Below are 27,998 nucleotides of genomic sequence, written 5' to 3' on the forward strand. Positions count from 1 at the left end.
GAAACTTGAATTACCATCCAACCATACTAAAAAAAAAGCAACAAGACACACAATTACATAAAAGTTAACATAAACATCCACCACAGCGGATTCCCCACATTCCTCAAGAGCATTCCTCTATTCTTCTTCCCTCTTTAATCTCCCGCTGTCAGGGAGTCGAACCATCCTCAGTCAGGGCGATTGAACCTCCCGCGTTGGGGTAGTCGAAGTTTCTGCGACTTGGAGGTCCCGAGGTGGGTCTCTAACCAGGCACCGCAAGCTCCGCGGTGGTAAGTCTGCATGCTCCAGTGGTTGGTGCTACCCGAAGTCGGTCCCCAGCTCCACTATGTTAGACCGTAGTGCGGACGGAGATACGATTCGGGGAGGGAAAAAAAAAAAGAAAAAAGAAATCGTATCTCCGTCGAGGTAAGGAATTTAAAAAAAATTCCCCCAACCTTAATTGCCCTAAGGTACAATTTGCTGCCACAATAAGGTTCTGCAGTTCTCCTGGTAATTATTCTCACATGATCAAATTATGATTTTATTGAATGACAGTAAATTCAAAATGGTTGAATGACTAATTCCTGCTATTTAAGCTGTCCACAACTGCATACAAGTTCAAGCTCACATTCAAACATGGGCTGATAAAGGGTGTTTATGTTCCAAAATGGCTGGCAGTTTCCAACAGCAGAATGTAATTTCGGACTTTGACATTCAACGGCATTCCCATCTTCCCCTATCAAAACTGCTGGGGTTCGCTATTAATCAAACTGAATATGACAAATATATCTGCAAGATGCCAGAGGCCGAGTATCCTGAAGTAAGTAATGCTTCCTAACACAAGAAATTCTTCTCATCATCTTCTTCCAAGTCAGATATAATCACTGGATGACTCATTACAGTAGCCACAAAATTGAGTAACCCAATCCCAAATAGTCTTCATTTGTCAAATGTAAGCTAGCATCTGCTGTCATTGTAAAAGTTTCATAGGCACCTCAAAAGCAGGACTTAAATTCAAACTTGCAAAAGTTATATTATAAAGAATGTAAAATCTTTTCTAATGCAACCTCTAAACCTCTGGTAACATACTGGCGAATTTGTTTGAAATTATTATGTTCTATATCAGTGTAACTTAAAAGTTGTACCGCTCAATTTAACTACTCTTACCTTCCATAGCAGCCTGTAGAGCATTAATGGGGTCGATTTCTGTTACAATAACTCTTGCTCCAAAACTTCGTAGAGCCTGCACACATCCCTTGCCCACATCACCATATCCCGCCACCACTGCCACCTTGCCAGCAATCATGACGTCAGTGGCACGCTTGATGCCATCAATAAGCGATTCTCTGCAACCGTAGAGATTGTCAAATTTGCTCTGCAGAAAGAATGAGATGAAAGAGAAGCAACTCCGCACCCAATAATTCACCCTCTCCATGGCATAGATTAACAAGAGTCAATGGAAAGCTTACAGGCAGAAGCAGAAGGAAAACCAACAGCTGCCAATTAACCATTCAAGCTTAGGGCAATATTAGCTTGATACTTATAAATGATGGTCATGACCACTTTAGTGCACATGCTTATCCAACACTGTGAATTTCCCCAATGAAACAAACTTATTGTTTGTCTGAAGAAGGGTTTCGGCCCGAAACGTCGCCCATTTCCTTCGCTCCATAGATGCTGCTGCACCCGCTGAGTTTCTCCAGCAATTTTGTGTACCTTCAAACTTATTGTTCCCTATTTTCATTCGCTCTGATCAATTAAAAACTTGTGATCCGTCAATGGTCTGGGGCTGTTCCAAAAATCAAGAAAATGTTATAAAACCAAAACCAATTTATGCACCTCTTAGAATACTGAACTGGCAGATAATTAAGTGTCAGGGATTTGTCAACTTCTAGTGCCATTAATTTACCCAACCTATGGCAGGAATTTAGCACCATGGTATTCTCCCACACTATGCAGAAAATCAAGGACATGGCATCCCTATAAAACCTGACTGGAATCCCATCAGGCACCCACTCATGGTCATGGATAGCCTCTTTAGTGAGCTAATCACTTCAGAATTATCAGCTGCACTGACACAAAAGTGATGGCAGAATTGTGGTCACTGTTCTGCAGGTAGTGCAGAATTCCACTATGGCTATAAACAGGAATACTGTGGGAGATGGTGGATAGCCTCCATGATGAAAGCAGCAACAGCGTACCTCCCTAGCACCAGGGATGTCGGAACGCTGCACAATATTATAAAACAGAAGGGTTTTAGTCTTACAATCAGAGGTTGTAGTTCACATCAGTAATAAAACAGCACAGCAACAGGCCCTTTAGCCCACCAGGTCAATGCTGAATATGGTGCTAATTTAAACTGCTCATCTGCCTGCATATGGTGCATATCCCTCCCTTCCATGTATATTTGTGTCTAAATTGTATTTAAATGTTGTTATCATATCTGCCGTCACCACCTCCCCTGGAAGCACTTTACAGGCACCTGCCACTAAAAGTAAAATGCCATTCTTGTTTAAACTTGAACGAAGAGTGGGTACCTTGCGGTACCCCACTAGTCACTGCCTGCCATTGTGAGTAAACGGGTCCTTTTCACAATGGCAGGCAGTGACTAGTGGGGTACCGCAAGGCTCAGTGCTGGGACCCCAGCTATTTACAATATATATTAATGATCTGGATGAGGGAATTGAAGGCAATATCTCCAAGTTTGCGGATGACACTAAGCTGGGGGGCAGTGTGATCTGTGAGGAGGATGCTAGGAGACTGCAAGGTGACTTGGATAGGCTGGGTGAGTGGGCAAATGTTTGGCAGATGCAGTATAATGTGGATAAATGTGAGGTTATCCATTTTGGTGGTAAAAACGGGAAAGCAGACTATTATCTAAATGGTGGCCGATTGGGAAAGGGGGAGATGCAGCGAGACCTGGGTGTCATGGTACACCAGTCATTGAAGGTAGGCATGCACGTGCAGCAGGCAGTAAAGAAAGCGAATGGTATGTTAGCTTTCATTGCAAAAGGATTTGAGTATAGGAGCAGGGAGGTTCTACTGCAGTTGTACAGGGTCTTGGTGAGACCACACCTGGAGTATTGCGTACAGTTTTGGTCTCCAAATCTGAGGAAGGACATTATTGCCATAGAGGGAGTGCAGAGACGGTTCACCAGACTGATTCCTGGGATGTCAGGACTGTCTTATGAAGAAAGACTGGATAGACTTGGGTTTATACTCTCTAGAATTTAGGAGATTTAGAGGGGATCTTATAGAAACTTACAAAATTCTTAAGGGGTTGGACAGGCTAGATGCAGGAAGATTGTTCCCGATGTTAGGGAAGTCCAGGACAAGGGGTCACAGCTTAAGGATAAGGGGGAAATCCTTTAAAACCGAGATGAGAATAACTTTTTTCACACAGAGTGGTGAATCTCTGGAACTCTCTGCCACAGAGGGTAGTTGAGGCCAGTTCATTGGCTATATTTAAGAGGGAGTTACATGTGGCCCTTGTGGCTAAGGGGATCAGGGGGTATGGAGAGAAGGCAGGTACGGGATACTGAGTTGGATGATCAGCCATGATCATATTGAATGGCGGTGCAGGCTCGGAAGGGCCGAATGGCCTACTCCTGCACCTAATTTCTACGTTTCTATGTTTCTAAGAGGGTGCAGGGAAGATTCACCAGTGTTGAACAAGCACTCCAGATTGGATGTAGACATTCAGATTGCTGCCAAAAACAGACATCTGAAACATCTTGCAAAGGCTCCAAAACAATGTTGTCTGATTGCAACTTAAGTCTATGACAGAAGGAAACATCTAAATGTGGGAAGCTAGAGAGGAAATTGCAGGTGCCCCGGTTGGGATCTACAAATCATTAAATATGGGCACCGTGTCAGAAGAATCAAGAGTGGAAAATGTGATTGTTCCCGAGGAAATGCCTGGGAACCAGAGGCCAGCGAGTCTAACATCTGTGGTCGGAATGTTATTAGAGTATTCTGAGGAATAAGATATACAAGCATTTAGATGGACATGAATCGATTAGGTATGATCAGCACAGTTTTGTACATAAGAGATCGTCTCATGAATCTGATCGAGTTTTTTTTGAAGATTTGACGAAAAAGTTTGATGAGGGCAAAGCCATAGACACTGTCAATATGGATGTCAGCAAAGCATTTGACAAGGTTCTGCAAGGTGGACTGCACTTTATCGGGATGTATCACAAAATCGCATCGGCATGGCCACCAGCATAATCGAGGCTTACCCGATCACTCCCTTTTTCTCCCTCTCCAGGCAGCTGATTCCTCCTATCAATAACTGGAGAGAAGTTCTGAGCTACTATCTACCTCATTGGAAACCCTCCGACTAACTTTAATCGGGCTTTAACTTGCACTAAACATTATTTCCTTTATTATGAAACTGTACACTAGGGATGGCTCGATTCTAGTCATGTATAATCTTTCCACTGACTGGTTAGCATGCAACAAAAGCTTTTCACTGTACCTCAGTATACACAATAAACTAAACTAAAGGTTAGATTGCATGGGATCAGAGGACAGCGAGCTGAAAGAAGAGTAAATTGACTTTGTGGAAGAAAGCAGAGGGTGATGGTGGAAGGCTGCTTTTTGGACTGGAGGCCTGTGGCTAGTAGTGTGCCTGAGGATTCGATGCTGGGCTCATTGCTGTTTGTCATCTATAATGAATGATTTGGATGAGAACGTACAAGGCATGATTAATAATTTTGAAGATGACACAAATGAGTGGTATTGTAGAGAGCGAGGATGGTTGTCAAAAATTGCAGCAGGATCTTGACCAGTTCAGCTGATGGAGTTTAATACAGAGAAGTGTGACGAGTTGCATTTTGGAAAGTTGAACCAAGGCACAGTGTACACAGTGAATGCAAGGATTCTGGGAATTGTTGTAGAGCAGAGGGATCTAAGAGTGCAGGTACATAGTTCCTTGAATGAGGTGTCACAGGTAGAAAGGGTGGCCAAGGAGCCTAATAGCACATTTCCTTCGACAGAGTATCGAGTATATAAATTGGGAGACAGACAAAAAGTTGTCGTAACTCAGTGGGTCAGGCAGCATTTCTGGAGAAAAGAAATAGGTGACGCTTCAGGCAGAAGGGTCTCGACTTGATATGTCACCCTCTTCCTTTTCTCCAGAGATGCTGCGTGACCCGCTGAGTTACTAGTTTTTTGTGTCTATCTTCAGTTTCTCCTACACATAGCTGAGAGGCTCTGTTATAGTTGTACAAGATATTGGTGAAGCCACATTTAGAATATTGTGGTCAGTTTTGGTCACCCTGTTATAGGAACGGTTAAACTAGAAAGGGTACAGAGAAGATTTACAAGGATGTTGCCAGGACTTGAGGGTCTGTGCTGAGGGCGAAGGTTGGGCCGAAATGGGGGATGAGGGGTGCTCTTAGGAGTACTAGATCACAAGAGGAATAAATTGGGTAAATGCACACTTTTCCCCAGAGCAGGGGAATCAAAAACCAGAAGACAGACGTTTAAGGTGACGAGGGGAATATTTAATTGGAACCAGAGGGACAACTTTTTATTTGGCAGATCTATGGAACAAGCCGGCTAAAGGATGTAGCCGAGGCAGGTACTTTCATGATATTTAAAATCATTTGGACAGGTGCATGGATAGAATAGGTTTAGATGGGTATGGGCAAAATATAGGTGGGGGGAGGGAGACTTCACAGGGGGATTTCAAGTGCGCACTGGAAATTTTGGCTCGATTAAAGGAGGTGCCTGAAAATCAGTGGTTGACCTGTATTTACATGAATCGCTGATGAGAATATTTCCTTGGCTTGCACTGGAGTGAAATGCGTTAATGGAACAGTGCAACGGGAAGTTTCTTAGAATGTTACCTTAGTGACAGAGTCGTTCACATTAATACAAGGAACTTTGAGTGTCTTATTCTTATGCATCTTCCAGAGATTGTGGACTCCAGTTGTCGTCTCTTCTGAGATTCCTTTGATTCCTGCAGGATGAAATGAATAGGCAACAATCATCCCACTCTCACTTAAGCAAATCATGGTCAAATAAAAATGAACAGTAACGAGGAACAATTAGGCAGAAGAGTTTATCACAAAAAAACAAAATCAGGTATAAAGAGTAGCTATCTGCATCTACAAGATAACATCCTACACTTTAATCATTTTGATCTTAAATCCATCAGTATTCAAGGAAATGGACACCAGCACTTCAATAAATTAAATCAACTGACCTTGAAAATGTGAAACATCTGTTAACAGAACCAATGAGACTATCGTGGCTCCAATTTTCATAATATTATCAAGAATTCCAAGAAGAACCAAAGGATAGAAAATTGTGCCTCCGCTGCAGTTCTGCCCTATCTAGAACTTGAAACTGTTTATACTGATACTAATGCTGTCAGGAATGTTTCAGCTTGGTAAATCAAGGACACAGGCAGCATTGGCATTCTAAAAATCTACTGCAGAGTTATTAGGGCATGAAAATACTAATAACAATTGGTGTCCTAATCCTATTGTTTTTGACTAAATCCCTTAGAGTCCTGCCATAACTATTTTGTGTATTCTCCAAAACTGCAATAATAAATGCACTGGCTGTTAACCAATGATGCAGTTATCGTCTCCATTCCGCTATTTCTTAAGCACAATCTACAGATTTTGTTTCTTTAGAACTATCTGGATTGAATTACAATAACGATATTTTCTAAAGTGGTTCCATTTGAATAGAGGTTATATAAAATAGTATTTTGCAGTTAGGTTGAAATCAAAATTGTCAGCACAATTAACAAACACAATTGCTCTAGAAAGTTTTCAACTATCTCAAGATCTTTCCAATTTGAGACACAAGCCTACAACAGGATGCATTGCCTCCTTTGCTAAAATCATTAAAAAAAACATGTACATCATAACACAAACCACTAATCTGGCAAAGATCTTGAGCAAAACAATAGCAGAGGGTTTTAACCTTGTAGGAGTTTAGGATGTTTAGTGTGGACTAGATTTGTAAGATCACCGCCATCATCCAAAATCATATTGAGAGATTTTCCATCACGGAAGTACAGTGTCTGCTCAATGCACCAAATGTATTCTTCATCCGTCTCCCCCTTCCAAGCATACACTGCAAAAAGAAAAATGATGACATGAAGTACAGCCTGAGCAAAAGCTCAGTTCACAAAATATAAATTAATTGTTCAGAATGGCCCAATTGCCAATACACTCGCACCTAAAAGCAAGGCAAGGCAGATTTCACGCCACAACTTGTGCCATTTGATACAAATCAATTACACCAGTGTGTGAGGTGCATTAGAGGACATTTGCATAGCAACAAAGTGGCAACCAAAACTCTACATTTATGGAAACAATTGGGAGATTTGTACAGACTAGTTCAGGGTATGTATTGCCACAGCAGCTCGAGCTGACTACTTCCATTGTTTTTTATTCATTTGTGGGATGCAGGCTTCACAGGCAGAGATATGTGGTTAGAAACAGGCAACCCCAGCATTACAGCTGTTTGGCTTAAGAGTTCACAAATTACCCAAACATTTGAAAAATGGAATAAAATTCACTCTTATGCAGTACACATGGGCAAGAAAATAAATGTAAACATTTAAAAAAATTGTCGTTCAGCTACTCAATACTGTGATCCAATAATATGCGGATATGTGCCGTGTTGTCACTGCTAGGCACGTCCCTCCTTTGCCATGCTCTCTCCACTCCAAAGATGTCAGATTTCCGAGTGCAGCACTGCCACGCTCACCCACAAGGCATTTTCTCGGACATGTTGCATTGTAGGGAGCTACAATAGTTATGCTCAGGTCTAACACTGGTTCCTCAGAGTCACAGCAAAATGTCAGAAACAGCACCCTTCAACCCAATACTGACCAAGTTACCTAACCGAACCAAACCACCTTGCCTGCGCCTGGCCCATATCCCTCCAGACTTTTCCTATCCATGTACCTGTCCAAATGCCTTAAATGTTGTAATTGAACTTGCCTCTCCAGCATCCTCTGGTAGCTCATTGCATGTACACACCAACCCGTGAGAAAATGTCACCTCTCAAGCCCCTTTTAAATCTTTTCCCTTTCAACATAAACCAGGAGTCGGCAACCTACGCCCCCCGGGCTGAATGCGGCCCGTAACCCGATATCATCCGGCCAGCAGGCGTATTTTTTTTTTGCCGTATATATCCGGCCCGCTTCCGTCATCACTGGCACCTCCCGGGCCCGAGGTCGCGGTGACGCAAGGAGGCCTGCATTGGCGGAGCCGCCGAGCTGTGGCTGTGCAAAGCCGCCGGCACGGCCGTGCACCTTCTGCGTCTGGGCTTCATTGTCGGGATCGGGGTTGTCAATAGGCCGTGAGTATTTGAGCCACCGCCTTCAGGACAGAGCCAAGGCAATGGTCCGTAGGTGCACCATGTTCGTGAGTGCTCGTAACTAAGGGCCAGTGCTCCGGCTGGATCTATGTGAACACGTGAGTTGATGCCTGACAACCAGGGCGGGATCCATGTTCTCGATGTTGGGGGAGTCCAGAACCAGGGGCCACAGTTTAAGAATAAGGAGTAAGCCATTTAGAACGGAGATGAGGAAACACCTTTTCTCACAGAGAAGGCGCAAGCCATTTAGAACGGAGATGAGGAAACACTTTTTCTCACACAGAGTCTCAAAGGGCCAAATGACGTAATCCTGCACCTATTGTCTATGTGTACACGTGGCCCGCCATCCGCTCACAGATATGCGTCCTGGCCCCAATGCAAAACAAGGTTGTCAACCCCTGCCGTAAACCCTTGTCCTCTAGTTTCATACTTCCTTATCCTGGGAAAAAGACTGGTTATTCCCATTTTCCATGCCCCTCACGATTTTATAACCCACCTACACCACCACTCAACCTTCTATGTTCCAGCACGTATATGCTGCAGGGGGGGGATAATTAACCACCCTGAAGTCATTTTACAACAACTTTCTCCTATGAACCTGATATATTTGGCCTGCATCTGCACTTTGCTAACTCACGGGCCTTGCATGTCAGAGAAAATTGTCCCAGATGAAGTGTTGCTGCACTACATTCAGATGTCTGTTTATCTAGAACACAAGTACAGCAAAGGAACAGCGAGCCCAACTTACTGAAGGAAAATATATATATGCATTTAGATGGAGAGAGGATGATTAGATATAGTCATTGTTTTGCATGTGGGAGATTGCATCTCAGAAAATAGATTGCTTTTTTGTAGTAACCAAGGTAGCTGATGAGGGCAAGAAGCTGGGCCCATTGCTGATTCTGTTTACATTAGTGATTTAGATTAGAATGTGCAAGGCAGGATAAATAAGTTTGCAGACAGCACTAAGGTAGGTGGAAGCGCAGATGTAAAGAGGTGTATCAAAATTTGTTTGGCTAGAGGGCCGAGGAATGGCTACTACAGATAAATGAGAGGGAAGTCAAACAAGGACAGGACTTTCAGGGAATGGTCGGGGTCTGGGGAATGCTGTAGTCCAGAAAGATTGAGGAGTACAGGTGCATGCTACCGCAAAAGTGCTTTCACAGCTCGATAGGGTAGTAAAGGCAGCTTTTGGTACATTGGCTTTCATCATCCAGGATATTTAGAGAAATAAGATATTCTGTCATAGTTTGTACAAGGCAATGGTGAGTACACATCTGGAGTAATGTATTCAGTTTGGTCACCTTGCTATAGGAAGGATATCATTAAGCTGGAAAGAGTTTAGAGAATATTTAATTGGAAGTGCCAGGAATTGAGGGCCAGAGCTACTGAGCAATTGGTCATACTAGGACTGTATTCCTCAGAGCATACCAAACTAAGATATATTCTAAGTCAAGGCAGGTGATGATTTAATGACATTTGGACAGGTAAATGTTTAGCATGGGCTTAGAGGGATAATGTGCCAAGCCAGGGCAGGTGGGATGACCATAGATGGGACATATTGGCTCACATAGGCAGGTTATACAGCACAGAAAATGGCCTGTTTCTGTGCTGTATAACTATGATATATTCTATGGATAAATTAGCCAGTTTGACTTTGAAAGCCAAGTGCAGATTAATTCCCCAATCTGAAAACAAATACAGTTCTCAAAAAATGGAGAACTCAGTGAACATTAATGGGCATTTGAGGTGAGAAACAGTTATACTAACCAGGAACTCCAGTTTTGGCAATTGCAGCAGCTGCATGATCCTGAGTTGAGAATATATTGCAGCTGGACCACTGAACCTGAAATGAGATCAAAGCCGGTTACAAAAATAATATGGACTTTAACCTTCCAGTTACAGCACATTACAAATAGAGTAATCAATTCTACATCAGAGGTTAAGCAGAAGTCATGGATTCATTAGAACTGTAGCAATCCACACACTCCATATCTAGAGTAGATCACAGAAAACTAAGAATATACATTTCAACGCTAAGAAATTTTACACCAGAGCCGCGACAATTAAGTCAAAGTTAGAGAAATTATTGAAGATTCTTGGGGACAATATTTTATTTTATTTGAAAAAGCATGGATATTAGCAAATGTCAGCATGGCTGTGTGTGAGGATGGGAAAGGGGGGCATATCTGACAAACACAATTTGAGTTTGTTGAGGAGATGACAAAGATGATTGACGTGGGAAGAGCAGTGGAGGCAGCTGGCATAACTTCAGTAAATCATTTGGTAAGGTTCCTGATGGTAGATCAAGTCAAACAAGATGCATACAAAATCGTCTGGAGGGCAGCATGGGGAAGCATTTTTTCAACTGGAATCTGTAAGGATCCGTGTTGGGACCTCTTGCTTGTGATAAGTCTTGGATGTAAAAGATTAATAAATTTAAAGATTACATGAAAATTTGGAGTTGCGGATAAGGATATAGACCAATTAAAATGTGGGCAGAGAAGTGGTAGATGGAATTTAATCCATAAAAATGTGAGGTGTTGTCATTTGGAAGATTAAATACAAGAGGAACGCATGTAGTAAATGTCAGGACCCTTGGGAGCACTAATTTGTAGAGGGATTTTGAGGAGCAAGTCCATAATTTCCTTATGCTAATAACAAGTGGATTGGGTGTGAAATAAGACATGCAGCATACAAAATTGAGCCATAGTTAGAATAGACTGTTAGATTCTACTACACCCATACCCCAGGGTCAAAATGTCATACTAAAAAGCATAGATTTACTATAATCTTATCAAACAGTTACCATTATCCCATCAACCAGTGATATATTGCCTTTATAAATCAGAGCTTTGAGTATAGAAGTTCGGATGTAATGTTAAAATTGTACAAGTCATTGGTGAGACCAATTCTGGAGTATGGTGTACAATTTTGGTCGCCCAATTATAGGAAGGATGTCAACAAAAGAGAGAGTACAGAGGAGATTTACTAGAATGTTGCCTGGGTTTCAGCAACTAAGTTACAGAGAAAGGTTGAATAAGTTAGGTCTTTATTCTTTAGAGCGCAGAAGGTTAAGGGGGGCACTTGATAGAGGTCTTTAAAATGATGAGAGGGATAGACAGAGTTGACGTGGATAAGTTTTTCCCACTGAGAGTAGGGAAAATTCAAACAAGAGGACATGACTTCAGAATTAAGGGACAGAAGTTTAGGGGTAACATGAGGGGGAACTTATTTACTCAAAGAGTGGTAGCTGTGTGGAATGAGCTTCCAGTGGAAGTGGTGGAGGCAGGTTTGATTTTATAATTTAAAAATAAATTGGATATGTATATGGATGGGAAAGGAATGGCGGGTTATGGTCTGAGTGCAGGTAGATGGGACTAGGGGGGAAAATAAGTGTTCGGTAGGGACTTGTAGGGCTGAGATGGCCTGTTTCCCGTGCTGTAATTATTATATATGGTAATATATATTGCGACCCATTTTTTCTTTGCTAATTATTAATTCTTCCTACACTTTTACTCGTGGTCTATTTGTAAGCAGATTTTCCCCCCAGACAATCAAGAGCAAAGAGCCGCTCTGGACAGCTGCCAACTCAAAATCATGTGGATTATGGACTATGGCACAAACCTATGTGCTATGTAAATTTGCTCAGTTAAACTCAACAAACAGGATAGTTAACAAGAAATGTATCGCTGTTCAACAACAAATAGCACAGGATTAATGTAACCTTCCATTTTCTTGCTATCTCCACAGAACCATGCAGCCCAATCCATATTCTTGATTCCAGATGGAAATTCCTTGCTAATTTCAGCCTTATTTCCCACCCCACTTCAAGTTCTACATGAAGGCAAAAGTCATGCTCCAATTGACCACGCATCCTTCCACGAGCCCATCATTCACAATGCTCTCCTCCACCATCCCCACAATGTGAACATCAATCTCCTGTCTGAAGGGGCATCCTGAACTGAAACATCTATCCACGTTCTCCAGAGAGGCTGTCTGACCTACTGAGTTACACCAGTGCTTTGATGTTGTCAACCAGCATCTGCAGTTCCATGGTTCTCTCATCCTCTCTATTCTTACACTGCCATCCAGTTTTGCAATAGTTAACTAGTCAGGACCTCTAGCAACATACCCTATCACCACATCCACACTTATCAAGTGCTAAACCTTCAGCTATCTTCACAAATTTAATTACCAGTGATTTGACTGCTCTCACCTCTCAACCATTTCCTTGCCTCGTTACTCCAATGCTGAGTAAAATCCTCTAGCTAAACAGTAGGAAAATGAAATGCATTATTTTCAACAGCAACTCTCCTTCCGATATCTGTCTCCACCCAAATCAGGCAACTCAAAGTACCAGTAATCTACAAAACTTAAATGATCTTCTCCACATTGGAGAAACCAAATACAGATCCGGAGATTGCTTTTCAGAATGGAATACCTGCATTCAGCCCTCAGGACAAACCCTGAGCTACCAGCTGTCTGCTACTTAAATTCTTTATCCACTCTGTTTAGTGGCTTCTTGCAGTGTCAGGAGACACCCAATGCAGGTTTGTGGAATGGCGTCATCATCTACTTGGGCATGTTACAGTCTCAACATTAAATTCTACAATTTCAGGTAACTTGATTCAACTCTGTATCAGTCATCCAAGAAAGGTCTCGACCTGAAACATCACCTATTCCTATTCTCCAGAGATGCTGCCTGGCCTGCTGAGTTACACCAGCACTTTGTCCATCACCCATGTGTGATATTTGCTCATTGCTTATACTTCATTTTTTTCTCTCTTGGAGTGGAGCACAAAGCCAACATGATCTACTGGGCTTGCTCTCCAGTTCTGCAGTTTGCAGCTGCCACATCCTTCTGTGTTCTCAGCCTCTAACTGCTCCCATTCACTCACTGACTAGATAATACTGTTCAAAACACAAAATACTTGAGTAACTTAATACTTGAGCAGGTCAGGCAGTATCTGTGGCGGGAATGAACAGCTAACATTTCAGGTTGGGACCGTTCTTCAATTTTGTTTACCATTTATCCCCAAGGTCACCTCAGTCTTACACTAGGATAGACATCCCCTCCTCCACGTCTGCAGCTTTCCAAGCATCTTATTTTTTTTTAACTTTTGATTAAAGGTCTCCAACCTGAAACATTGGTTGATTTTTCCTCCCACAAATGCAGCCTCATTTGCTGAGTACTTCATGCATTTTTTTGTTTCAGGTTTCCAATATCTGCAGTTTTCATTTTCTCAAATAATTGAAATTATCTGCATTGAACTCCTCACATTATTTCCATCAGCACATGTCCAACCCAGTGTCCACCCTTCTCACAAATTCAGCACACAAGAATGTAATTCCATTAAAGTGGCAACACACATATTCAGGGCAGTAAAGAAAGCACATGACATGCCTGCTTTCATTGGTCAGAGCATGGAAGACAAGAATTGTAATATAATTGTATAAGACATCAGTGAGACCACACTGTAGAGTTCCGTGGAAATTTACAGTTGCCCCGCTACAGGAAGGATGTCATTAAACAGGAAGGAATGCAGAAAAGATTCACAAAGATATTACTGAGACTAGGGTGCTGAAATGATAAGGGAAGAATGGAGAGTGGTAAAGTTTTCCTTGGAGAATAGGACACTGAGGGATGACGTTGGGGGTCTATAAAATTCATGAGGGATATGAAAAATCATGACGGCGAATGTTCGGTCTTCATCACAGGATTGGTTTTTCCATCTCCCAGAGTCTAAACTAGAGGAAATAAGTTTAAGGAGAAAGGGAAAAGATTGAAAGGGGACTCAATGGGCAATGTTTTCCACCAAGAGTTGTGGCTGTATGGATTGAGCTGCCAGAGGAAGTGGTAGAAGTAAGTACAATTACAACACAGAAAATATTTGGATAGCTACACAGGCAGGAAAATATTAGAGGAATAGAGGCTAAATGCAAGCAAGTAAGTAAGACGAGTTCAGGTAGGCAAATTAGTCTGCATAGACTGGTTGGTGAGAAAAGCCCATTTCTGTGTTGTATAACTATGACAAACCATAATGCAACTCAAACTTCAAATAGGCCACATTTGGTTCTGGTCACATTACAGGGAAGATGTGGAAGCTTTTGAGATGGTGCAAAGGACGATAGACAATAGACATAGACAACAGACAATAGACGCAGGAGTAGGCCATTCAGCCCTTCGAGCCAGCACCGCCATTCAATGGGCATTCATGGCTGATAATCCCCAACCAGTACCCCGCTCCTGCCTTCTCCCCATATCCACACGACTCCGCTATCTTTAAGAGCCCTATCTCGCTCTCTTGAAAGTATCCAGAGAACCGGCCTCCACCGTCCTCTGAGGCAGAGAGGAATATAGAAGCAAATAAAATTATGAGAGACATAGATTGGGTAAACAATGGGAACCATTTCCCCAGGGTGGAAATATCCAACACTTGAGGGCAAGAGTAACACTACAAAGTAAGAGGGGAACATTTAATGGAGATGCGAGGAGCAAGTATTGATTTTTAAACAGTGGTGGGGCCTGTAACACATTGCCTTGAGTGGTACTCGAGTCAGATACAATAGCGGCATACAAGAGGCCTGTGGATAGGCACATGGAAGCACAAAGAATAGCATGGATAGATATTGTTAATGTAACTAGACATGTTCTGCACAAACATTGTGGCAAAGGACCCATTCCTGTGCTGGACTGTTTCATGTTCTATATACTATGCTCAGGGCGATGTGCAGTTCAAATTTGATTGGCACAAACATCTTGGTTGGCACAGGCATCACGGGCCAAACAATCTGTTCCTTTACTGCACTGTTCTATGTTCTAGTGTGCAAACGTCAGCTGTTCAAAGACCGCCTAATGCTGTACAGTCCAGGAAAATTCAATTGAAAGAAGACATTAATACTAAATCATGATTTACACCAGCATTACCTCTGCCCCAAGTGCAGTGAGAGTTTCAATCAACACAGCAGTTTGAACAGTCATGTGAAGACAGCCTGCGATTCGAGCCCCTTTGAGTGGTTTTGAATTTTGATGCATCTTCCTCATCATCATCAGGCCAGGCATCTCATTTTCGGCAATCTCAATTGCTTTCCGACCCCATTCAGCCAAACTAATGTCAGCTTTAATGCAGAGAAACAAGAATCAGAAAAATCAACAAAATGACATTGGTAAAAAAAACATTCAAAGCAGCTCAGGAGAAGCAACAAAACTATGAACCTACAAATTAGCTACCACCCCAGAAAAGGCTCCTGGAACTAGACATGACAAGCACACTGGCACCATCATTTCCAGCATCTTAAGATGAGACTTTAATAAATTATTCCTGACCACCCTCCAAGAAGCTAATGAAACTGTTTGAAGACTGGCGATGAAGGCAAACTCCAATGGATCAAGGATGTCATGGGGGGTTGGGGTAGACAACGTGCACCATGAGCACCCTCTCTAGGAACATGTCAAAGCCACTGGACAGGAGTCATTAAGGCGTGCTACCATCTTATTTTGGAACAAAGATGATTGTTGTCTTAAAGGAGGTGGGTATGTCAGAACGGGGTAGAAAGAGGTTAAAGATGTCAGAGTACGCTGGTCTGCAAAGGATCCAAGGACCTCTTCCTGCAAATAATCTCCCCCAATAAAGCTCGGGAAATTATTAGAGTCTTAAGAAGGATCCCAACATGAAACAGTCCCTATCCATGTTTCCGGAGATGCTGCTCGACCCAGAGTAACTCCAGCACTTTTTTGTAATCCAGCATCTGCAGTGTCTTCTATCTACAACCTCTGAAAGTTCATGCCTAAAGCTAACAAAATTGCCTTCTGCAGTTTAGGATTTTAACTTGTGGACCAGCCCTATCCTTCTCCACAACTATTTTAATAGAATTATGGTAACTTGCCCCAAGCTGCTCCACCACTAACCTCAGTCCTCTGCCTTGCCTTACTTCCCAAGAGGAGTTGTTTTTCTCCTTCTCTAGTTGTGTCATTTATATGTTGATTGAGAAACTTGCCCTGATCAAATTTAAATTCCAACCCAATCTAATCCTCATACCATTGCAGCTCCAGAAAATTAAAATCCATACTATGATAACCCCATTCTCGCAGCTGTCTGACCTGCCTAGATATTTGCGACAATTCTCAGATCTGCCTCATTATTGCTTTAGGTCCCACCTTCAGACATACTAGTTTAAACTTTGAATATACAGAGTTGATGTGGACAAGCTTTTCCCTTTGAGAATAGGGAAGATTCAAACAAGAGGACATGACTTCAGAATTAAGGGACAGAAGTTTAGGGGTAATATGAGGGGGAACTTCTTTACGCAGAGAGTGGTGGCGGTGTGGAATGAGCTCCCAGTGGAAGTGGTGGAGGCAGGTTCATTGGTATCATTTAAAAATAAATTGGATAGGCATATGGATGAGAAGGGAATGGAGGGTTATGGTACGAGTGCAGGCAGGTGGGACTAAGGGGAAAAAAATTTGTTCGGCATGGACTTGTAGGGCCGAGATGGCCTGTTTCCGTGCTGTAATTGTTATATGGTTATATGGTTATATGGAATACATGCAAATCTCAGTGCCAGCACACTGGCCCCTTCTAGTTGTAGTTATTTACATCCCTTGCACCTCAAACACAGCACTTTACACTCAAAACATTGGTATATACCTTACCATAGTAAATTGTGACAATGCTACATTTTACAACGCACATGTGGCTCTAACTGTTCAGGAGGATACAATATGCTGTCCTTACTGGTCTGACACAACCCTTAAATGCACTCTCGCATGATCCAGAAGGCCACTTTAGTAGACCACCATCTTGATGATTAAAGGGCAATAAAAGCTGGGCTAGCTAGGTAATGGTCAGATTAAAAAAATACTTTTTCAATGCTTCAGTGGATGAGAATTATTTGTTGAACCACTGCTGCTGCCTTTGTGAAATGAGACAGAATTCAATTATGTCATTACGGAACTGAACCGTAGCAAATTACCTCAATTTTATGCATGTTGCTTGACAACTACACTTTTGACCCTTTATTATCTTTTAACACAATTATCCCTCTTCCCCTATAACAGGTATTTTATGTGGCCTTCATCTACTTTAATCATTATAAAACTTGTTTCTTGAATTATGATCGTAATATAACAACCATTTCTCCCTCCCTAAGATTGTCAAGTATATCCAACATCTGCTGCATTTGACTATGTTAAAATATTGCACAACAACTTTACTGGCATGTGTAGGTAACAGACTTGCGGCACCAGCATGATTGAGTGACTGTCCTTGTCAGAGTGACTTTGCAATAACCATTATCAAATTCCGTTGAATACCTTCTTTTGAACTGCAAGTTATTGAACTTCAAACATGGGAAAGCAAAGGGAGGCAAGCAATGCCACCAATAACAAAGTTAGCCAAGTTTGTTTAATGTTCTGATGACAGGATACAAAAATACAACATCAGCAGCTTTTAACTAGACTTGCATCATTCAAAGTGTACAGAAACTAATGCAGAGTTGATTCTACTGGCTTCGCCACTGATGAAAACCCATTTTCCAGAGTTGCAACTGCCTGGAAAGCCTCATTCTCCGTAAGGAAATTCCAGGAACTGGCATTTGAAGAATAAACTTTGTTTACTTTCATGACCTTCGGACACCAAATGATTCACAAAATAACTTTTATTTTCAACAATCAAATCTCTTCAAGAGTAGGAGGATATCAGCTTTAGAACCAGTCAGTAATGTCCAGAGAGAGGTAAATATCTATTTTAAAAATGACGATTAAAACCACAGACCAAGATCTGGATGCCTGGATTGAGAAACAAAGGACCTGGACACCAGAAAATACTGACTCTGCCCATGTAGGCTGTGGGCCGAGCATCGAAAATGTGGCTAGAATTTAACTTTTCGTGACCCATGTTTGGGAACTACTTGATAATTGGCACAGATTTTGATTAAATATAATTGAGAAGTGATAACTTGTCAGTGCCAAAAGTTGCATTTTAATTAATTAAGCTAATTAGAAAACGAGATCGAAAACGTAAGCGCCATCTAATGCTCATATTACTCCATGGGGAGCCTAATTCCGTGCTGCTGTCTATTTAAACCATATATTATTATACCATATATATATATCATGACTTGCGAATATGACTGGAGTTATATATAACCATATTATACAAAAATAATATAATGAATACAATTATGAGTGTATTTTGAATGAGACTGCCACAGAGGTCCGACTCCTGAACCCGCCTAATTAATGGGCGAGGGCAGTTCCTGTGGATTCCCCCATTTACTGAACCCTCAGACTGCCAGTGGGCAGAGTGGGGGTCACAGTCATAGTGGGACTGGGGCAGTGCCAGGCTGGGGGAAGGCTAAGGAATCTTCCAGTGAGAGGAAAATGCCTAACCAGCCCCCCCCTCCAGAGCTGCCCACGGCTGGAGCTGGAGCCGAATTGGGACCGGCTACGGGCTCCGCTCAGCACGTCCAGCATGCCCTTCTGGATCATCATAGCGATGATGGTGGGGAGCATGCTGCCCAGGCCGCCTTCAGCACCCCCAATAGCACCGGCTCAGTCAGTCTGCACGCTAACAAAATTATCGGCAAGCATTAGCTTTATTCCTTCGAAACCTTGCTATTGTTTTGATGTAATTAGGAGGCAGCCATGATCCCAGTGCTCACTGCCTAGCTACCATGAAACAAAGCCCGTGATTGGTCAATTGGCGCCCGATGCAATGCCGAGCATGCATTGATTGAACAATTACTCGGAAAATTGGAGATTTTTCTCATATTTTCTTTTTTAAATGTGCAGGTTTTGTTCTTGACGAGGTTCAGGAATGACTTCTATAATATTTTTACACAATATGTTAAAAATTCAAATATTCCAGGCAATTCAAGAACCAGGGGCCACAGTCTTAGAATAAAGAGGAGGTCATTTAAGACTGAGGTGAGAAAAACTTTTTCACCCAGCGAGTTGTGAATTTATGGAATTCCCTGCCAGAGGGCAGTGGAGGCGAAGTCACTGGATGGATTTATGAGAGTTACATAGAGCTCTAGGGGTTAGTGGAGTCAAGGGATATGGGGAGAAGGCAGGCACGGGTTATTAACCATATAACAATTACAGCACAGAAACAGGCCATCTCGGCCCTACAAGTCCGTGCCGAACAACTTTTTTTCCCTTAGTCCCACCTGCCTGCACTCATACCATAACCCTCCATTCCTTACCATTAAAGAAGTGCCCCCTCAATATTACCCCTAAACTTCTGTCCCTTAATTCCTTCCATCCATATGCCTATCCAATTATTTTTAAATGATACCAAGTGGTTGAGTTACCAAAATGGCCACCGGAGGACTGGTGCATTGATCCAGAAATTATATTTCAAAACCACTCATCATAGGAGAAATGTGAATTCAAATACATAAATCTGAATTAAAAAAATAGTTGCAGAACCTGCCTGCCCACTTTTTTTTCCCCACTTCCACTGGAAGCCTATCCAATTTATTTTAAATCATTCCACACTTCCACGCTCATTTCCACACCGCTACCACTCTCCGAGTAAAAAAGCTCCCCCTCATATTACCCCTAAACTTCTGTCCCTTAATTCTGAAGTCATGTCCTTTTGTTTGAATCTTCCCTATTCTCAAAGGGAAAAGCTTGTCATAATCAACATTCCATTGACATGTTGACTGCAAGGAAATAAATCTGCCCAGCTTACTCTGTCCATTTAGCTGATCATCAGCTCTACATCCAACTTTAGGGCTGGATGTTATCTGCCATCTGTTGCTCAAAGGCAGTAAGGGATGAACAAAATATTCCGGCAATGTACACATTAGCTTGCGGTATTAATTTTCTCTCTCCAAAATACTGCTTCACCTGCTGACTATTTCTATTCCTATACAGGTACACAAAATTTTATCCGAAAGCCTTGGGACCAGACACTTCTCGGATTTCGGAATGGAAGATTTTTAGCGTAGATTAGGTAGGTAGCGTGGGCGGCTTGAAAAGTCTGGAGCGGCTTCCTCCTCCCTGGAGACCGGGGAATCATTGTAAATCATTGCTTAAATGTTAGTCAGTTAGTTTGGAGGGATTTTATGTGGTGGGGGGAGGGTGAAGGGGGAAACTTTAATTCTTAGTCCGTTACCTGGTCGGAAACGCGGGGAGCGGCAATGCCTTACCGGGTCGCCGTGCAGTAAGCTCTGGAGCGCTGTGGTCGCCGACTCCCAACATCACGGAGCTGGGGCTGCAGGCGTCCGATGCCGGTTGGAGCTCTGACCCCGGCGAACTCTACCCCTGGCTGCGCGGCACTCCAAATCCAGCGCTGCCCGCCCGCAGCCCGAGCTCCGCGATGTTGGGAGTCGGCGGCCACAGCACTGGGATACCAGCGGGGAGCAGGCAATGCCTTACCGGGTCGCCGTGCGGTAAGCTCTGGAGCGCTGTGGCCGCCGACTCCCAACATCGCGGAGCTGGGACTGCGGGCGGCGCTGGATTTGGAGCGCCACGCAGCCAGGGGTAGAGTTGCCGGGGTCGGAGCTACAACCGGCGCCGCCCGCGGCCGGACGCCCGCAGCCCCACGATGTTGGGAGTCGGCGGCCACAGCGCTCCGGAGCTTACTGCACGGCGACCCGGTAAGGCATTGCCCGCTCTCCGCCTCTCCGACCAGGCAGGGGACTAAGAATTAAAGTTTTCCCCCTTCACATAAAAGCCCTCCAAACTAACTGACTAACATTTAAGCAATGATTTACAGATGTTTAAGTGTCTCCCCGGTCTCCGGGGAGGAGGCAGCCGCTACAGTAGTACAGACCTGGGTTGACCGTGGGTCGTTTCGGGTCAAGTTTGGCGCCAAACGCGAGCTTTGGTGTGCAGACGACATCCTGGAAAAAATGTCCAGTTTTCGGAGCTTTTCGGTTTCCGGAACTCCGGATAAAAGGTTGTGCACCTGTATAACTCATGTCTAGTACCACATTTTTGGCTTCAGGGTGAATATTTCACAATTATTGACTAGATAGGTATTCAGTGACAACCAAAAGTTGTACTTTTGATATAAACCGAGTGGTAGAATTAAAGCTAAGTAATATTGGGAACTTCTTCAGTGACTTGGAGTTTAAGTTCACCCTCTATGTTACCGTTAGGAAACCAAAATGCAGTGTGAAACATGGCCATGAGAATACCAACAGCTGTCTAAAACAGACAGATTAACACATCTTGGAGTAGAGCCAATAATAGAAATTCTCAAAGTAAAATATGCATGTTACATTAAACTCCATAATGTTGATCATTTTATTAAGGTAAATAATATTTAACAAATTTGTTGGTATTCTTTGAGGATGAAGCCTCAAGTAGTCTTAGAGGGAAACTGGCAAAGTATTGCATTTGGATTTCCAGAAGTCAATTACAAGGTACCATAAAATGCAAAGTACTAGAGCTTCTGCTGCTCAAGTGAGTCGACACGGATAGAAGATGGCAGGGAAGATCAATCATGATCTGGATGTAATGTCGAGACTCTATAAGATGCTGGTAAGGCGGTATTTGGAATATTGTGAGCAATTATCCGAGGATGGATGTGCCGGCTCTGGAGAGGGTCCAGAGGAGGTTTACAAGAACGATCCCAGGAATTAGAAGGTTAACCTACGATGAGCATTTGTCGGCACTGGGCCCATACTCGCTGGAGGATAGAAGAATGAGGGAGAGCTCATATCCAGAATAGTGAAAGGCTTGGATAGAGTGGATGTGGAGAGGATGTTTCCACTCGTGGGAGAGTCTAGGACTAGAGATCATAGCCTCATAATTAAAGGATGTTCTTTTAGGAAGGCGATAGATGAGGAGAATTTTCTTTAGTCAGAGGGTGGCGAATCTGTAGAATGCTTTGCCACAGAAGGCCGTGGAGGCCAAGTCAGTGGATATTTTTAAGGCAGATAGATTCTCGATTAGTACGGGTGTCAGAGGTTATGGGGAGAAGGCAGGAGAATGGGGTTAGAAGAACGGGGTTAGAGATGGATCAGCCATCAATGAATGGCGGAGCTGGCTTGATGGGCTGAATGGCCTTATTCTACTCCTATTCCATACCACCAGTTGTACAGTGGACAGGCTTGTGGCAGCAAGTAGCCTACTCAGTTATTTATAAGGGAAATAGCCCTTTCAATCCAATATACCCATGACAAACAGCTTGCCCCTTAGGTCCTGGGATCTCCACTAGCAGTTCTTTCCATATGCCCAACACTGTGCAAACATGTTTTCCCCTTAAGGTCCCCATGAAATCTTTCCTCATTAACCTTAAACAGACCTCTATCTTTAGACTTTCATATCCTTGGAAAAAGACTGGCCCCTCTAAAGATACCCCTCAGACTGGTTAAAGTGCACATTGTCAGGATTTAATAAAGGCCATTTTAATACATTTTGGTTTCACCATGTAGAAATTACAGCAGTGTTTATACACAGTCTCCCCCATTTCAGGGCACCATAATGTTTGCAACACAGCAATATTATGTAAATGAAAGTAGTCATGTTTAGTATTTTGTTGCATATCCTTTGCATGCAATGACTGCCTGAAGTCTGCAATTCATGGTCTCACCAGTTGCTGGGTGTCTTCTCTGGTGATGCTCTGCCAGGCCTGTATTGCAGCCATCTTTAACTTATGCTTGTTTTGGGGGCTAGTCCCCTTCAGTTTTCTCTTCAGCATATAAAAGGCATGCTCAATTGGGCTCAGATCGGGTGATTGACGGCCACTCAGAAATTGATAATATTTTAAGCTGAGAGAATTCTTGTGCCATCAGCTGTGGAGGTTTTCCTTGGCCTGCCAGTCTCCTTGCAATTAGTAAGCTCACCAGTGCTCTTTCTTCTTAATAATGTTCCAAACAGCTGATTTTGGTAAGCCTAAGGTTTGGCTGATATCTCTAACCGTTTTATTCTTGTTTCTCAGTCTCAAAAATGGCTTCTTTGACTTTCATTGGTGCAACTTTGGTCCTCATGTTGATAAACAGCAATAAAGGTTTTCAACGGTGATAGACTAGTTGCTGAGAGCTCTCTTGTACCTGCATTGAGGCAATTAAACACAACTGAGCAATTACAAACATCTGTGAAGCTTTTTGTCCCAAACATTATGGATACCTTAAATGGGAGGACTATGTATAAACACTGGTGTAATTTCTACATGCTGAAACCAAAATGTATAAAAATGGCCTTTATTAAAATTGTATAAATGGTGGGTCTTTGTCCCAAACATTATGGAGGGCACTGTGTGTAATCAAGTGACGAGCCTGGGATTGACTGTGCAAAAACAGATTCAGGCAGTCAGGAGCAAAGCACTTGCCATACCAAGCTGGGATACACCCAGTCAGAATACCTTCTATAGTGTATCTGTAGAAATGCAAGATTTTTCATGGGCATGCCAACTACATTCTCATCAAAACGTTTTTAATTTCGGCACCAAACGGGGAAAATAGCAGTTCCCACTTAAGCACACCAGCCTCCAATCTGCAAAGCAACTCCGCACTACCTCCCTCTGACATATTCCACCATGCCCATTTTGTAGCCAATGGGCTACCTCACCCTGACCACCCTGAAGCAATGACTTCTGCTCCTATTTGTTTGTGCTTGTGAAAATAAACAGGCTTTTACTAGATTGGAAGTATATAACAGTAGAATGTTCGAGGATCAGGTATTGGCTCTCAACTCTTTACATTAACGACTCAGAAGTTCAACAGTCCCAAGTTTGCCTGGGAACGTGCAAAGTCATGCATATCGGCAAGTCAAATTGAAGGCCCAGTAATATCTAAATGGAAAAAAATTGCTCATGCATGAAGTACAGAAAGATCTAGGTAAAATATGTTACGTGCAGTAGGTGGCTGGGAAGACAAATTGGCCTTTATTACAAGGGGGTTATGGTGTAGAAGTTATCAATACTGCTATAATTGTAAAGGATGTTATTATAGACAATAGGTGCAGGAGTAGGCCATTTGGCCCTTCGAGCCAGCACCACCATTCAATGTGATCATGGCTGATCATCCCCAATCAGTACCCCGTTCCTGTCTTCTCCCCATATCCCCTGACTCCGCTATTTTTAAGAGCCCTATCTAACTCTCTTGAAAGCATCCAGAAAACCAGTCTCCACCGCCCTCTGAGGCAGAGAATTCCACACTCGCCACTCTCTGTGAGAAAATGTGTTTCCTCGTCTCCGTTCTAAATGGCGTACTCCTTATTCTTAAACTGTGACCCCTGGTTCTGGACTCCCCCAACACCGGGAACATGTTTCCTGCCTCTAGCATGTCCAAACCTTAAGCGTGTCCAAGCCCTTAACAATCTCATATGTTTCAATGAGATTCCCTCTCATCCTTCAAAACTCCAGAGAACTGGAGAACTATGCATGCTTTTGGTCCGTTTATTTAAGAAGATGGTTACCCTTAAGGAAGACCAAACAAAATCCATTGGTAATCCACCCACACGCCACTCGAGGTTGGCTTTACATTCATTGGAGTTTGGAAGCAGGTGAGCTTATTGAAACAAGATCTCAAAGGGGTTAAACAGGGTAGATGTCAAAATGATTCCAGTCACCGTCGGTAGCTAGTCTCTGGAATTCTCCACAACGGATGGATGTGGAGGCCAGATTGTTGGTGAGTATTAAAAGAGAATTCTTGGACCTTGTGGCATTTAGTGCCATGCAAAATTAGCACAAGGAGGAGGAGAGAGTTAAGGCCTGGAGCAGATCAGCAATGAACATTTTGAATTGTAGGGCAGGCTCAAGGAGTTTCCTTGTGTTCGGTGATCCTTTGGGATTATCATGTGATAAACCTGCATAAATCGCAGATTGCGCATCAGCTGGTAGCTGGTATTCAATTCGAGACAAAATGCAGGAAGCTTTTTAGCCACTGTGCAGAGAGGATGTGGAAACTCAATGAAAATGCATGGACATCTACTGTAGATAATATTCCTTTTGGGAGACACCCCATATTGCTCCCCACTCTCAGCACTCACCAGCCCTGACTTTAACACCATCATGCTCCCCAACCCCAGCAATCACCAGCGATGTTCACAAAATACTAGAGTAACTCAGTGGGACAGGCAGGGTCTCTGGAGAGAAGGAATGGGTGACGTTTTGGGTCGAGACCCTTCCTCAGACTGAGTCAGGGGAGAGGGCGTCTATGGAGGGAGAATGTATGAAAAGGACAGATCCAAGCAGCCCCAGCCTGCACCACACACCAGCCCTGACCTCAACACCATCATGTTTCCCACTAACAGCAGCCCTGAATCTGTCCAAACCTGCACCCCACTCTCAGCACTCACTGACCGTGCTCATCGCACCCGTGCACTCAGCCGGTCCCTCTACCGCTCCCGACCCGGGACTCGCCGGCCCCGAGTCTCCCTCCCTCCTGCAGCTGCTCGGCGTTGCCGCTCTCCCCTTGCCGACAACGACACGCGGTAGAGCCGGCAAGGGGAGAGCAGAGTGCCGGGGCCGGGAGCTGTGGGGGGGGAGGGAGCTGAGTGCAGGGGCCGGAGCCGGTTGTGGGGGAGCCAGGGCCGGGGGCGGTTGTGGGGGAGCCAGGGCCGGGGGCTGTGGGGGAGCTGGGTGCCGGGAGCTGTGTGGGAAGCTGAGTGCCAGGGCCGGGGGGCTGTGGGGGAGGAGAGTGCCGGGGCCGGAGCCGGTTGTGGGGGAGCCGGGGCCGGCAGCTGTGGAGGAGCAGCGTGGCGGGGCCGGCATCACTCACCGACTTTGTGCGGCAGCTTGTCGGCCATGGCGAGCAGGAACAGGTGGCGCTGCTAGACGGCTTGACTTGACGAGCGCGCGGAGAGATGGCGCAGGCGCGGACGCTCGTTTATAACCACCGCTCATTAGCATAAAGCCCCCACAATCCACAGCGGTGGCGGGCCTTACTATTGGCCGTGAGACCCGTCCGTCTGGAGGCGTGTCCGAGAGGGCGGGGCTGAGGGAGGGGTGAGGGCGGGGCTACGTAGAAACACAGAAACATAGAAACATAGAAAGTAGGTGCGAGGGGGAGAGACCAAAGATCGAGCCCTATCTGCCTCAATCATGGCTGAACCAGAATTCACCACAAACAGTAGACAATAAAAGTTGAACCATACATAACCCTCCCCTTTTACCGCTATTCCGCTCTCCACCCAAAAAACTATGCCCTGGGGGATGCAAAAATTTGATGTTTCCATCCTCGGGAAAAAAAGGGAAATTCCTCTATGACCCCATCTAGGCGATCGACACTTGTCCAGGAGATCATCAGGGAGGTATACTCACTAGGCAGTCCCGCCCTCTCACGTACCCCTTATCCCCGCAGCTGTCTGCTTTAGCTTAAACGCCAAGTGGCTTCCACTGCTCCCGCGCATGAACTCCATAGGTAGGCACTTGAAGAAGTTCTTTCCAGCGTTTTAAAAACGGGCCCGTTATTCTGCAACTATGTCCCGCCGAAATTGTCGATCATTTTTGAACATCCTGCTGATAAATATCTTATGGAAATCAGGATAAGTGTGAGAGACATTTAGCCTACTTCAGAATTCCAAAAGTGAGGAGAACTGACGGTAGATAAAAGCGAGAACTGAAGGGACAACAACAGCCAGAGTGCTTGGCGAACATTGGCCGTTTGCAGCACTCTTGTTTTTATACTCAATCCCCATGCAACAGCCTAAAGTTGCCTTGGACATTGGGGCTGAGGGAAGGGTGTTCTAGGGGTTTGATCTGAGGGGAAGGGTTTGTGCAGGTCGAGTTGAGGGAGGGGTCGAAACAGGGCAGGCTGATGGAAGGGTGAAGAGCAAAGAATCTTCTACCCTCGTTTGCACCACTGCATTTCATAAAACTAAGGCATAATAATCTTGTAAACTTTTTTCTAAAACTTGCCCTATGATATTTGGTTTCCATCTGGGAAAAAAAGTTTCAGAAGTGAGGTTTCAAATCTGCCTGTAAACCAATGACCCCGTAAATCGCCTACATAAATCTGGCTGTAAATTTTTTAAATCGCCCATGGTTCTCAAGTCGGGTTTTACATACAAAAAGAAAACGCCTCTGAAGCAAAATTTACAGCCAGATTTATCACTTCTGAGACTTTTTAGATACCAAAGGAATCAAGAAAAACACAGATAATGCCTTACTGTGGATGAAATGCAGTGAGCAAACGCGATAATTCCCAATATTTCCGATTCCGATATCTGCATGGCCAATGTTCACCAAGCACTTTAGCTGCTGTTCTCCCTTCAGCTCTAACTTCTCTTTACCTTCATTTTGCTTCACTTTTGGAATTCTGAAGTTGGGTACATGTCTCTCACACTTATCACGACTTCCACAATTTTTTACAGCGGACAAATTCAACATTTTGGCTGTTTTTAACAGGTAGGAAAGTACGCGTTTCTTGCATTAATAACATATACTGGAAGTTACGGATGTCCTCCAGATGGATTGAGCAGCTCCGTGCGTCAAGCCCTATGACCCAGTGACCTTACGTGCACACCCCCTATACTTCTATAAGGACTCCTTGCAACCTTCAGCACCAGAAAAAACAATCCAGGTCTGTTCAACTGCTCCCTGTGGCTAATATGCCCTAATCCACACATCTATCTATCTATTTCACTAAAAGTCTGATCTTGACCACTTCCTGTTGTTCTGTATATTGATTTTAGAAAAAACGCTGCAACTTACGGCTGTGATTTTTGGCCATGTTACTCAGAGTCCTCCCCCGTTGCGCAGGAA

The 27,998-nt window shown here is 43.7% G+C and overlaps 1 protein-coding gene across 1 annotated transcript in view; it reads right to left on the bottom strand.

The window, feature by feature from the left end:
* Positions 1 to 26,159, bottom strand: part of ahcy (adenosylhomocysteinase) — a 41,437-nt gene extending 15,278 nt beyond the window's left edge. Inside the window, exons 1-6 of the mRNA XM_055651982.1 lie at positions 26,014 to 26,159; positions 15,263 to 15,453; positions 10,102 to 10,177; positions 6,925 to 7,077; positions 5,835 to 5,947; positions 1,147 to 1,354 (exon numbers count right to left, since the gene is read on the bottom strand). Coding sequence (XP_055507957.1) covers positions 1,147 to 1,354; positions 5,835 to 5,947; positions 6,925 to 7,077; positions 10,102 to 10,177; positions 15,263 to 15,453; positions 26,014 to 26,041 — 769 coding nt within the window. The 5' untranslated portion in view covers positions 26,042 to 26,159. The remainder of the gene's footprint in view (positions 1 to 1,146; positions 1,355 to 5,834; positions 5,948 to 6,924; positions 7,078 to 10,101; positions 10,178 to 15,262; positions 15,454 to 26,013) is intronic.
* Between the last annotated feature and the right edge of the window lie 1,839 nt (positions 26,160 to 27,998).

The sequence above is a fragment of the Leucoraja erinacea genome, chromosome 21, assembly GCF_028641065.1.
Source record: "Leucoraja erinacea ecotype New England chromosome 21, Leri_hhj_1, whole genome shotgun sequence".
NCBI lineage: Eukaryota > Metazoa > Chordata > Chondrichthyes > Rajiformes > Rajidae > Leucoraja > Leucoraja erinaceus.